Raw genomic sequence first — 14346 nt, 5'->3', positions numbered from 1 at the left:
TCTCGAGCGGCTAGATGTTCTTTACCATTAGGCCATCAGATTTGCCACCAATGCTCCTGGAACGAGCTGCAAAAACCACTCAAACTGGACAGTTTTATCTCGTCATTCAAACACTCAATCATGCACACTCTTACAGACAGTTGTAGCTGCTTCGCGTGATGTACTCTTGTCTCTACCTTCTTGCCCTTTGTGCTGTTGTCTGTGCCCAATAATGTTTGTGCCATGTTTTATGCTGCTACCATGTTGTGCTGCTGCCATGTTGTGTTGCTACCATGCTGTGTTGTCATGTGTTGCTGCCATACTATGTTGTTGTCTTAGGTCTCTCTTTATGTAGTGTTGTGGTGTCTCTCTTGTAGTGATGTGTGATTTGTCCTATATTAAATTTTTGGAATCCGAGCCCCAGTCCCCGCAGGAGGCCTTTTGCGTTTTGGTAGGCCATCATTGTAATTAAGAATTTGTTCTTAACTGACTTCCCTAGTTAATTAATTGTTAAAAAAGGGGGGGGGGGGGGGGGGGGCAAAGAGTGCTGATCTAGGATAAGGGCCACCTATGGATAAAAGCTAAAAGCGTCTGCAAAATGGCATATATTACTATATATTATAATAGTATATATACCATGGATTGGTCAAAGTGCTCAGAGACCAGGATGAGTTTGAAGGCGCGTCGGACGGCCGCCTCGCCTCGTCGGGCCAGTGTGGTCGAGAAGTTGGCGTTGTGGTCCAGGCCGAAGTCGAACCAGAGCAGGTTGCGGGCGTAGTGGTTGTTACGGAGACGGGGGTCGTAGTACTTCCTGGGGTTGTCGGCGAAGTCTCCCAGGCCTGTCAGATTAGATTAAGGTTCAAATTAGATTAGAGATTACATTAAAATTAGATTAAGAAAACTTTGACCTCAATGAGGCAATTCATTTTGCAGCATACAACCTCAATGTAGATAAAAAACTGATTCCCCAGACACAGATTAAGCCTACTCCTGAATTTAAAATGCATGCTCAATGGAGAATCTCCAATGAAAGTGCTTTTGAGTCCTGGACTAGGCTTAACCTGTGCCCAAAAAGTAACAGAATAGCAGACATAAACCAGCATTAAACAGTAGGATAGATTGGCTACATTATGTACCTTTGGCCTTCTTGAAGGCGGGGGCGACAGCTTTGTAATAGGCATAGGACGACTCGGCCAGCGCTACGGGGTCACGCATGATAGAGAAGTAGAAGGTGTCCACTGGCATCACCTTCTCTACCTGGAGGACCACGGAAGAAGAGGTCAGAGGGTCAAAGGTCATGGGGAAAGAAAACGAGTGATGGAGGCCATAGTCAAACTGTTTGAATGACTTGAAATGACCCTGTACACCGTATAATTAAGAACATTGAAAACTGTTTGATTGGATGTAAAAAAAATAATAATGAAATAATGAACTAAAGAATGGATATAATAATATGAAGTTAGGTGCCGCACACTCTTCTCTTCATTGCAGTATAATATCTTTACTTCAACAGGGACAGGGTGGCACTTTAGCTAATGTTTTAGAAGGTCGAGGTTTACAACCTCTCACCTGCGGTTATTTGAAAATGAAATCATCTCCAAAATATTTCTATTTTTAAAACAAGCCATAGACAATTGGTTGCAATTTCAGCCAGAAAAGACAGAACACATATTACAACAATATGGTTAAACTCAAATATACTAATTGATTAAAAAAAAACATTATTTAAGAATTTAAAAAAAACAAAGGTATAATCTTTGTGAATGATATCAAAAATAGGACTGGTGAAGTTATGTCACACATGCAGCTAACAAAAATATATGGAAATGTCTGCTCTACCCAAAATTACAACCAACTAATTGCAGAATTACCGCAAAAATGGAAAAGGCAAGTGGAAGGCGGAAAGAGTAAGGAACTTGTGTCAGCCCTGCATTAAAGACCAAAATTGTTTAAAGGAAATTGTGATTAAAAAAAGTATACCCGTTTCATTTAAGGACCCAAAAAAATGACAGCTGTGCAATACAGATTGCAAAATTGTTGTGAAGAGATTGTCGAAGTACCGCTTCCATGGCACATGGTTTATGAACTGATACAAAATGTTCAATTTAAATTACTATACAAAATTCTTGCAACCAATAGAATGTTATATATATGGGGGATACAACCATCCCAGCTCTGCACATTTTGCTGCAAAGAAACAGAATCATTAAATCATTTGTTTTGGTACTGTCCATATGTATATATACAGTATGTATCTTTATTTTTGGTCGCTGCCAGTTGAGGACTTGTGAGGCGTCTGTTTCTCAAACTAGACACTCTAATGTACTTGTCTTCTTGCTCAGTTGTGCAACGGGGCCTCCCACTCCTCTTTCTATTCTGGTTAGAGCCAGTTTGCGCTGTTCTGTGAAGGGAGAAGTACACAGCATTGTACGAGATCTTCAGTTTCTTGGCAATTTCTCGCATTGAATAGCCATAATTTCTCAGAACAAGAATAGACTGACGAGTTTCAGAAGAAAGTTCTTTATTTCTGGCCATTTTGAGCCTGTAATCGAGCCCACAAATGCTGATGCTCCAGATACTCAATAAGTCTAAAGAAGGCCAGTTTTCTTGCTTCTTTAATCAGAACAACAGTTTTCAGCTGTGCTAACATAATTGCAAAAGGATTTCTAATGATCAATTTGCATTTTAAAATGATAAACTTGGATTAGCTAACACAACGTGCCATTGGAACACAGGAGTGATGTTTGCTGATAATGGGCCTCTGTACGCCCATGTAGATATTGTATAAAAAATCTTCCGTTTCCAGCTACAATAGTAATTTACAACATTAACAACATCTACACTCTATTTCTGATCAATTTTATGTTATTTTAATGGACAAAAAATGTGCTTTTCTTTCAAAAACAAGGACATTTCCAAGTGACCCCAAACTTTTGAACGGTAATGTATATGGGGGATTGGAAATGATGCAGCCAATTACATTGATAGAAGCCACAATGTATCTGCAATATTAAAGCCCCTAAAGAAAATGTAAAAAATATTTTAGAGGGTGTTACGCCCTGGCCTTAGTTATCTTTGTTTTCTTTATTATTTTAGTTAGGTCAGGGTGTGACATGGGGGATGTTTGTGGTTTTTGTCTAGTCTAGGGTGTTTGTATTGTCTAGGGGGTTTTGTAGAGTTCATGGGGTTGTGTTCAGTGTAGGTGTTTATGTAAGTCTATGGTTGCCTGGATTGGTTCTCAATCAGAGACAGCTGTCTATCGTTGTCTCTGATTGGGAGCCATATTTAAGGCAGCCATAGGCATTAGGTAGGTTGTGGGTAATTGTCTATGGTTGACGTTAGTAGCTTGTGTCTGCACTTTCGTTTGTTGTTTTGTCTAGTTTGTATTAGTGTTCATGTTCGTTTCATCTTCAATAAATAGAAGATGTATTTATATCACGCTGCGCCTTGGTCCTCTCTTTCACCTAAAGACGATCGTGACAGAGGGATTAGTGTGTGTGTGTGCGTCATGCAATGAGTCTAATGTTTGTGAAGTTGAATCCCAGTCTTTGATGTTTCCTAACAAGTACCACTAACAAACCTGTTTTAATAAGCTCTGGTCGCTCCTGTTCCCAAAAGTAATCCATTCTCACACACACACAGACAAACACACACACAGTACCCGACCTCAAAAATGCACTAATGCTCTTGTGGCTGAATGGAAGTCCTTTCCAACATCTAGTGGAAAGCCTTCCCAGAAGAGTGGAGGCTGTGATAGCAGCAAAGGGGGACCAACTATATATTAATGCCCATGATTTTGGAATGAGAGGTACGACGAGCAGGTGTCCACATACTTTTGGTAGCTAAATTGCTCCATCCTGTTGAAACGTTCACATACAACTGTCACTGTCCTTTTCTTTGCCAACAACAGAAGCAGTTAACAAATCACAAGGGAACCTGCCAAACCTACAAAAGATATCATCAGTTCCATGCAAATAATAATCTGTGTTTAACTAACGCACAATATTTTTAAAAATAATATTCTGTTTTGTATTAGTTTTTTTTCTCCCTTCTGTCCTATGATTTTGTTTGTTTCCTCAATAAATAATAGGCCAACGTGTAAATATAGAATAAAACATGTCCTCACATGCACATGAATATAGGAAAAATTACAATACAATTGACCGTGTGTCTTGCCCTGTTAATGGGTTTGTTTGTTGTTTTTTTTGCTGTTCAAAAACCTCAATAAATACACATTGGAAGAAAATAAATAAATACACAATTAATAATCTAAAGCACGTACCTCTGGTTTGTTGAAGCGCATGTGGTTTCCCATAATGCTGAACTCGGCCACGTGGGGCCCTCTATAACCTTTGACCCTGTGTGCGTTGAAGGGGAGAGGGTAGCCAAACTGGTACCCCAGAGGCAGGGCGAAGCACAGATCCCTCTCCTAGAAGAACAAGACTATGGATGTCAAGCTGCTTTCAAAGAGCCAAAAGAAATTGTACAATATAACATAAAAATAAGTTTGCTGAAGGAAAGCCAAACTGAAGATGAAGTAGTCTACCTCTCCGTATCGGTAAAGCATGTTGAGAACAGTGCTGCTGGCTGTCTTGTGGGTCTTCAGGAACATGACGTGGCTGTGGGGCCGACAGGAGCCCAGAGACGGGCCCTGGCCGTCGGATGAGAACAGCGACCGCGACCTGTCCTGCTGGAGGCTACATGAGGGGAGGGGGAAAAGATGATCATTTCAAAATGGTTTGAAACAAAAATGAAAATATATATTTCTATGCAGTTCCACATGTGCACTGAGAGGAATAAATGTAAATGTATGCAAATTGGCCCATAACTCCACCTATCCAACAACATAGGCATATGACTATACATTCTTTAAGCAGGGTTCATACAGACATTGATAAGTCAAATTCAAGGACTGTTTCAATAACTTAATTGTAATTTTCAAGAACCTCAATGTTATACAATTATATAATTTACAGTTGAAGTCGGAAGTTTAGCCAAATACATTTAAACTCTGTTTTTCACAATTCCTGACATTTAATCCAAGTAAAAATTCCCTGTCTTAGGTCAGTTAGAATCACCACTCTATTTTAAGATTGTGAAATGTCAGAATAATATTAGAGAAAATGATTTATTTCAGCTTTTATTTCTTTCATCACATTCCCAGTTGGTCAGAAGTTTACATACACTCAATTAGTATTTGGTAGCATTGCCTTTGAATTGTTTAACTTGGGTCAAACGTTTCGGGTAGCCTTCCACAAGCTTCCCACAATAAGTTGGGTGAATTTTGACCCATTCCTCCTGACAGCTGGTGTAACTGAGTCAGGTTTGTAGGCCTCCTTGCTCGCACACGCTTTTTCAGTTCTGCCCACACATTTTCAATAGGATTGAGGTCAGGGCTTTGTGATGGCCACTCCAATACCTTGACTTTGTTGTCCTTATGCCATTTTGCCACAACTTTGGAAGTATGCTTCGGGTCATTGTCCATTTGGAAGACCCATTTGCGACCAAGCTTTAACTTCCTGACTGATGTCTTGAGATGTTGCTTCAATATATCCACATAATTTTCCTACCTCATGATGCCATCTATTTTGTGAAGTGCACCAGTCCCTCCTGCAGCAAAGCATCCCCACAACATGATGCTCCAACCCCGTGCTTCACGGTTGGGATGGTGTTCTTCGGCTTGCAAGCGCTCCCCCTTTTCCTCCAAACATAACGATGGTCATTATGTCTAAACAGTTCTATTTTTGTTTCATCACACCAGAGGACATTTCTCAGAAAAGTACAATCTTTGTCCCCATGTGCAGTTGCAAACCGTAGTCTGGCTTTTTTATGCCGGTTTTAGAGCAGCTTCTTCCTTGCTGAGCGGCCTTTCAGTTTATGTCGATATAGGACTCGTTTTACTGTGGATAGAGATACTTTTGTACCTGTTTCCTCCAGCGTCCTCACAAGGTCCTTTTCTGTTGTTCTGGGATTGATTTGCACTTTTCGCACCAAGGTACGTTCATCTCTAGGAGACAGAATGCGTGTCCTTCCTGAGCGGTATGACGGCTGCGTGGTGCCATGGTGTTTATATTTGTGTACTATTGTTTGTACAGATAAATGTGGTACCTTCAGGCGTTTGGAAATTTCTCCCAACCAGACTTGTGGAGGTCTACACTTGTTTTTCTGAAGTCTTGGCTGATTTCTTTTGATTTTCCCATGATGTCAAGCAAAGAGGCACTGAGTTTGAAGGTAGGCCTTGAAATACATCTACAGGTACACCTCCAATTGACTCAAATGATGTCAATTAGCCTATCAGAAGCCATGACATAATTTTCTCGAATTTTCCACGCTGTTTAAAGGCACAGTCAACTTAGTGTATGTAAACTTCTGACCCACTGGAATTGTGATACAGTGAATTAGAAGTGAAATTATCTGTCTGTAAACAATTGTTGGATGACTTGTGTCATTGTCACGCCCTGACTTTAGAGAGCCTTTTCTATTCTCTATTTGGTTAGGTCAGGGTGTGACTTGGGTGGGCAAATCTATGTGTTCTATTTCTTTGTTGGCCGGGTATGGTTCCCAATCAGAGGCAGCTGTCTATCGTTGTCTCTGATTGGGGATCATACTTAGGCAGCCTGTTTTCCACCTGAGTTTGTGGGATCTTGTTTTTGTACTGTTACTGTGTAGCCTGCAGAACTTTACGTTCGTTTATCCATTTTTTTAATATATTTTTTTCCTCAAATAAAGAAAGATGCACGCTTACCACGCTGCGCCTTGGTCTCATTCCAACAACGGATGTAACAGTCATGCACAAAGTAGATGTCCTAACCGACTTGCCAAAACTATAGTTTGTTAACAAGAAATTTGTGGAATGGTTGAAAAACGAGTTTTAATGACTCCAACCTCCTCTTTCACCCCAGCTGCCAAACTAACCCTGATTCATATGACGATCCTACCCATTCTAGATTACGGAGACACACATCCCTGGGTTGCTCCTTTTTTCAGTTCGCTGCAGCTGGCGACTGGAACGTGCTGCAACAAACACTCAAACCGGACAGTTTTATCTCCATCTCTTCATTCAGAGACTCGATCATGGACACTCTTACTGACAGTTGTGGCTGCTTTGCGTGATGTATTGTTGTCTCTACCTCTTGCCCTTTGTGCTGTTGTCTGTGCCCAATTATGTTTGTACCATGTTTTGTGTTGCTGCCATGTTGTGTTGCTACCATGCTGTGTTGTCATGCTTTGCTGCCATGCTATATTGTTGTCTAGGTCTCTCTTTATGTAGTGTTGTGGTGTCTCTCTCGTTGTTTTATTTTACATTTTTAATCCCAGGCTCCCGTCCAACGCAGGAGGCCTTTTGTGTTTTGGTAGGTCGTCATTGTAAATAAGAATTTGTTCTTAACTGACTTGCCTAGTTAAATAAAGGCTAAATATAATTTAAAAAATATTAAAACGTTTCAAGGGACTTGTCCGAAAGGAAACCATACAAATGAATCGAAGTATGGAGGTAGTTTTATGCCAACCAAAATAAGGGGTTAAATATGTGTAAAAAAAATGAAGTTAAAAATTTCTTGAGCTTTCTTATATGTCCCAGATATCTGCCAGACACTTCAAAACCTTATACCTTATTATTTATTTTTTTACTGTCTTTTTTGCCATTTATGAATGTGTTATTCAATGCGTTTCCATGGGATATAGTAGTTAAGGCCAAATTCAATATTTTATTAAATATTTTATAAATATATAGGGGTCCTAAAATTAAAAATCATATAGCTAAATTATCCATGGTATGATCATCTTAAAACAATTCCATATGTTAGCTAAGTAGAACCCCCAACAACAGCTTAGACTTTTAGAGGTTATTAATGAACCAAGATGTAACACACAGTACAAGGTAAGTCTCTATAATGTAGGTGCTACTACAATGTATTTTTCTTCTTCGTTGTTTTGCTGATGAAAGCAATATGGAAAAAAAGAGGAAGGTGCAAATAGAATATGGCTAAAGGTGCAGGTGAAAGTTGACTGAACACAACATGGCTGTATTGGTTGTTCCTATACTGGTTATATACTGGTTATGGACTGGAATAGGGAAGTTGATTCTATTCTCTATTGAAGAACGATAGAATAGAAAAAGAAGAAGACGTTGTTTTTACAAAGAGCTGTAGAGTAGCTATAGCCTGATCCCACAACTGTTTGCGCTTTCTTGCCAACTCCAACGCTCATTGTCAAACAGGAGTTTGCCAAGACAGCAGGAACTGATCTGGGACCATGCTGGGGTGGAGGACCTCTGACCTTTTGTTGAAGATGACCCCCAGTAACTGTCCTGCGAAGGCGATGGCCACGAACACCAGCAGGGCCTTCCAGAGCCACATGGGCCCCACCCGATAGCGCCCCAGCCCTAGCCGCATCCTCCTGTGGAGAGGGAGAGAATTATAAATATTATTGTTATTTATTTAAGGGTCCAGAGCCACATGTGCCCCAGCCGCATACCCTTTGTGTGTGTGTGTGTGTGTGTGTGTGTGCGTGCGAGAGAGAGAAAGACAGAGAGAGAGACAGAGAGAGAGAGAATTGCATGGGTCACCAAACAAATATGATATAACACACCAAACTAATATAAGGGTTAGGCTCAGAGCCACGTAGGCCCCAGCCGCATCCTCCTGGAGTGGGGCGGGAGAGGAAGGAGAAGGGGAGAGGGTATAAAGAGCAAGGGAGGAGCGATAGCTGGGAGTGGAAGTGGGACAGAGAAATAAGGAGAGAGTGGGGAAGGGAAATAGAGGGAGGGAGAAAGATAAAGAAAGGTAGTGTGAGAGAGGCGACGTTGCATGGGTCGCCAAACAATTATGTCTTGAGGGTTGTGATGACCAGTGAGAAGCACCAGTATCAGCAAGCACATTCTCTGAGTATGATGTCAGCGAACACAGTATGTAAACAGGACAAGGAATAATTGACCTAAACAACAAGTCTATAGAGGGTAGAGGAATTTCATGAATTCATATGTGTGTGCACACTATTTCCTCACTCTTCATTGATGCGTTTGTTTACTTTCCTCTATTTGGCAGGGGTAGTTCTTGAAAAAATAGTGGAAGTAGGCCTATAGAGTACTTCTAAATAGGGGTATCTGGTTCAATGCAGTATCACATGTCATCGTAGGAGGAATTGGTTTAGCGGTACTGTAATGATATCCCTGTGCTGTGCAAACCTGTCACTGACTCTTTCAGCCACAACAGTAACAGACATTGTACTGCTAGATAGCTTGCTACAGCTCTAGCCTACTGTCCCGCTGCAATGTTTATGTCACAGTAATAACCTCTTCTGCTGTGTGCTATAATGCATTGATTTATTGTTATAATAAAATGATGATAAAAACGAAGATAGTGGGTGGAAATATACTTCAATGTTCCCAGGTGTTCAATCAAGCACAAAGGTTTTTCGGACTGAGAGGAGGCGAGGCTGTAAGCATTAACCACAGACAAGAACACTGCTGATTGAACATTAATCTTTCTAGCTAACACCACAGAATCGTAACAGACAGAGCGAAATCACGGATTTCAGTTTGTCACACAAGCGAGCATGGTGATGATGAGTCGACCTGCTAGTAAGCAAGCAAGGCAAGCGGACGCTTAACATAAGTTACATTGTGAGACGCCCTAATACAAATTATATACACGGAATGCTCAATGAAGGGTATAGCCTAAGGAAGAGACATTATCGCACGAACGTGGGGGCCTTAGTTTGGTGGGATTCTCCTTTCAGTAGACCGACCGTAATAAAACAACCACCGCTGTCTGTCTGTATCAATCTCAGCTTCGGTTTCAATGAGAAATTCAGACCCTTGTATCTATCAACCTCCCTTGTTTGATTCCGCTGCTGGCTCGGATTGCAATGCAAGCCCCGTCCCGGTCTCGACTGAACACAAACTCGGTGTTCTTACCTCGCTCTCCGTTTGAAAGCCATGATAGAACCGGGCCGGTGGCGGTTTCCGTGGCGTGTTGCAGCGGTTGGCGGCAGCAGGAGCCACGGTGCATCTCGAAGGCACGAGCCCTGGCCGTGCCTTTACCGAAAACCCACCGATCAATTCAAGCCATCGCTATAGATTAACGAGTATTATTGTCTTCTGTATAAAATCCCGGAGGTTTTGCTTTACGATTTTAGGCTACCGTAGGATGCTACGTGACGCCCTCGCAGTGCTGTTTGTCAAGCTGCATTCCCTTTTATTATTGCGCCTTTCTCCTTGCTGGCTAGCTGCTCCTTCAGGGCTCTGGGATAAAACAGGTTTGGACGGAGAGAAAGGGGTTGGCTTTGTAAGCGTAAATGTTTATGTGCAGGGGTGGGGGTCATGAGAGGCGGGGGAGTTACACACAAACATACACAGGGACACAGACACACACAGGGACACAGACACAGCACACACACACAAACAAGCGCGCGCACACAGTGTTCGATGCTGCGACCAAAAAAGTCACATTTGCGACCGTTTGACTTGGCAGTGCAACACACATTTTTAATTGGTTGCCAGGGTTGCAGTGAAATAAATGTACATGGTCACGTTTTTTTATCATCACGATTTATTCAAACAGTAATGTGCAATTGACCCAAACTTTCTGAAGAAGCAACAACAGCACGGGAATGCCCCTGTCTGTCAGGGCTCGACAGAGGAAACCCGGATTATCATCCCGTCAATGGGCAGTTTGGGCCAGTGAAATGTTTTTTGTTGTTGTTGTAATAATGCTATTTTATTTTTTTATTTATTTTATTTATTCTTTTAATCTAGGCTTTATAATAGATTTTTTTTTAAAGGATGGATACCGGAAGCTGTTCGTTCATTATGTGTATTTATTACATGCGGCATGCACAAATACAGAGCACGGGCTGAGCTCTCAAACAGCATGGGGTAGGGAAGTAGGAAATGTTTCAAGTTATGATAAATGTTAAGGCAAGAATGGGTATGCAAACCAGGAATTTATGAACATGAAATACAGAAATATCTAATTTACATATGTAACCTTTGGCTGTGAGTATGGCTGAGTCTTTCTGGGTAAGGCTCTAAGAGCATTCCACACCCCGATTGTGCAACATTTGCCCATTATTCTTTTCGAAATTCTTCAAGCTCTGTCAAATTGGTTGTTCATCATTGCTAGACAACTATTTTCAGGTCTTGACATAGATATTCAAGTAGATTTAAGTCAAAACTGGAACTCAGCCACTCAGGAACATTCACCGTTTTCTTGGTAAGCAACTCAGGTGTAGATTTGGCCTTGTTTTATAGGTTTTTGTCCTGTTGAAAGGTAAATTAATCTCTCAACATAACACTTTGCATTCAGGACAAAAGGTGAATTGCTTTGCCACATTTTTGGCAGTATTACTTTATTTCCTTGTTGCTAAACAGGGTTCATGTTTTGGAAAATGTTTATTCTGTACATGCTTCCATCTTTTCACTCTGTCAATTATGTTAGTATTGTGGAGTAACTACAATGTTGTTGATTCATCCTCAGTGTTCTCCTATCACAGCCATTCAACTCTGTAACTGTTTTGGCCTCATGGTGAAATCCCTGAGCGGTTTCCTTCCTCTCCGGCAACTGAGTTAGGAAGGACGCCTGTATTGTTTTAGTGACTTGGTGTATTGATACACCACCCAAAGTGTAATTAATATCTTAACCATGCTCAAAGGGATATTCAATGTCTGCTTGTTTACATTTTTACCCATCTACCAATAGGTTCCCTTCTTTGCGAGGCATTGGAAAACCTCTCTGGTCTTTGTGGTTGAATCTGTGTTTGGAATTCAGTGCTCAACTGAGGGATCTTACAAATAATTGTATATGTTGGGTACAGAGATGAGGTAGTCAATAAAAAAGATGTTAAACACTATAATTGCACAGAGTGAATCCATGCAACGTATTATGTGACTTGTTAAGCACATTTTTACTCCTGAAATTATTTTGGCTTGCCACAACAAAGGGGTTGAAAACTTATTGATTCAAGACATTTCAGCTTTTCATTTTGAATTCATTTGTAAAAATGTTGGAAAAACATAATATTCTACCCTCATATTATGGGGTGGCTAACAATCTAAATGTAATCCATTTTAAATTCAGGCTGTAACACAACAAAATTTGGAAAAAGTCAAGGGGTGTGAATACTTTCTGAAGGCACTGTATGCCTACCTGGCAGAATCATGATTATTTGCATCAATTCAGTGTTTTTAAAAACTCTATTCCAAGTGCACTACAGAAACCCCAGGGCGGAGCTGAATTAATGGGAAGGGAAAGGGGATACCAAGTCAGTTGCACAACTGAATGCATTCAAACGAAATGTGTCTTCCACATTTAACCCAACCCCTCTGAATCAGAGAGGTGCGGGGAGCTACCTTAATCGGCGCCCGGGAAGCAGTTGTTGGGGGTTAACTGCCCTGCTCAAACATAGAATGGCAGATTTTTCCACCTTGCCGGCTCGGGGATTCAAACCAGCTTTGTACAGCGCCTTCGAAAGAATTCAGCCCCCTTGACTTGATCCACATTTTGTTACTTGACAGCCTTATTCTAAAATGTATTAAATATAATAAAAATCCTCAGCAATCTACACACAATACCCCATAATGAAAAAGCAAAAACAGGTTTTTAGAAATTTTCGCTAATTTATTACAAATAAAAAAACAGAAATACCTTATTTACTCAAGTATTCAGACCCTATGCTATGAGACTCGAAATTGAGCTCAGGTGCATCCTGTTTCCATTGATCACCCTTGAGATGTTTCTACAACTTGATTGGAGTCCACCTGTGGTGAGTTCAATTGATTGGACATGATTTGGAAAGGCAGACACCTGTCTATATAAGGTCCCATAGTTGACAGTGCATGGTCAGAGCAAAAACCAAGCCATGAGGTCGAAGGAATTATCCATAGAGCAACGAAACAGGATTGTGTCGAGGCACAGATCTGGGGAAGGGTACCAAACAATTTCTGTAGCATTGAAGGTCCCCAAGAACACAGTGGCCTCCATCATTCTAAAATGGAAGATGTTTGGAACCACCAAGACTCTTCCTAGAGCTGACTGCCTGGCCAAACTGAGAAATCGGGGAGAAGGGCCTTGGTCAGGGAGGTGACCAAGAACCTGATGGTCACTCTGACAGAGCTCTAGAGTTCCTCGTTGGTGAGGGGAGAACCTTCCAGAAGGACAACCATCTCTGCAGCACTCCACCAATCAGGCCTTTATGTTAGAGTGGCCAGACGGAAGCCACTCCTCAGTAAAAGGCACATGACAACCCGCTTTGAGTTTGCCAAAAGGCACCTAAAGACTCTCAAACCATGAGAAACAAGATTCTCTGGTCTGATGAAACCAATATTGAACTCTTTGGCCTGAATGCCAAGCGTCCCGTCCCACATTATTAGAAATGCCTTTATTAATGTCTACATTCGTAATGTAGACATTTTGCCACATTTATTCTATTACAGATCCCTTAATGCATACTTTTAAATTATATTATGAATCTAAACATAAAAACATACATATATACACTACTGTTCAAAAGTTTGTGGTCACTTAGAAATGTCCTTGTTTTTGAAAGAAAAGCAAAACAAATTGTCCATTAAAATAACATCAAATAGATCAGAAATACAGTGTAGACATTGTTAATGTTGTAAATGACTATTGTAGCTGGAAACGGCAGATTTGTAATGGAATATCTACATAGGCGTAGAGTTTGTGGAGGTTGAGTTTCTCCATCAGAGCAGTCCATCCCGACACACCACCCTGAAAGACATAAATTAGACACAGTCAACATGAGTAGTTGATATCAAATGTAACATATACATTTCTTTTTTCTTTCAGTTTAGTAAATCTGCTTCAAACTGCTGAACATACAATATTTTGGGTTATGGAAAATATATTCAACAGAGGTTTAGATGGTACAATCATTCTTTACACAATGAATGCTTGTTTTGACACAAACTGAAATTAGGCAAACTATTAGAATTTTTTCAATCAGGAAATGGCGGAACAATTTCTGCATATTTCACCTTTAATATAACCTAGATTGGGTTATTTCGCTCTCGTGCTCTCTCTCTCTCTGTGTGTGTGAAAGTCTTAAGGGAGGAGGATGGAAGGAGTGGTGAGAGAGCGTATTATGGGTTTAAATGAGGATGAACATTTTGCCATATTGAATCTAGCTAGCTAAAGTTAGCTAACATTACAGTAACTAGCAAGCTAACGTTAGCTAAAATGTACCAACAATTATACAATTAGCAGCTAACATTACAGGCTAGCTGATGAAAAACGAAGACTACATTACATGATGTACTTTTTTCTTGTTTTTTGATATCACTTAACTTTGCTATCGAATAGCTAACATTTACTCACCTTTCTCATCGATCATTTGCAGTTGTCTTTC

General features: G+C 40.7%; 1 protein-coding gene across 2 annotated transcripts in view; it reads right to left on the bottom strand.

Annotated features, from left to right (window-relative positions):
* LOC129865575 (galactose-3-O-sulfotransferase 2-like) overlaps positions 1 to 14346 on the bottom strand; it is a 61748-nt gene that overhangs the window by 10896 nt on the left and 36506 nt on the right. Inside the window, exons 1-6 of one of the 2 annotated variants that reach the window (XM_055938461.1) lie at positions 9896 to 10376; positions 8257 to 8376; positions 4526 to 4676; positions 4262 to 4408; positions 1116 to 1236; positions 616 to 818 (exon numbers count right to left, since the gene is read on the bottom strand). In XM_055938461.1, the coding sequence (XP_055794436.1) occupies positions 616 to 818; positions 1116 to 1236; positions 4262 to 4408; positions 4526 to 4676; positions 8257 to 8376; positions 9896 to 9918 (765 nt within the window). In that variant the 5' untranslated portion in view covers positions 9919 to 10376. Of the gene's footprint in view, positions 1 to 615; positions 819 to 1115; positions 1237 to 4261; positions 4409 to 4525; positions 4677 to 8256; positions 8377 to 9895; positions 10377 to 14346 lie in introns of those variants that run through there. The other variant, XM_055938462.1, reaches the window with a different exon arrangement.

Source organism: Salvelinus fontinalis, chromosome 11 (assembly GCF_029448725.1).
Source record: "Salvelinus fontinalis isolate EN_2023a chromosome 11, ASM2944872v1, whole genome shotgun sequence".
In the NCBI taxonomy this organism is placed as follows: Eukaryota; Metazoa; Chordata; class Actinopteri; order Salmoniformes; family Salmonidae; genus Salvelinus; species Salvelinus fontinalis.
The sequence above is the reverse complement of the archived record's forward strand: the minus strand, read 5'-3'. Positions and strand labels throughout refer to the sequence as shown.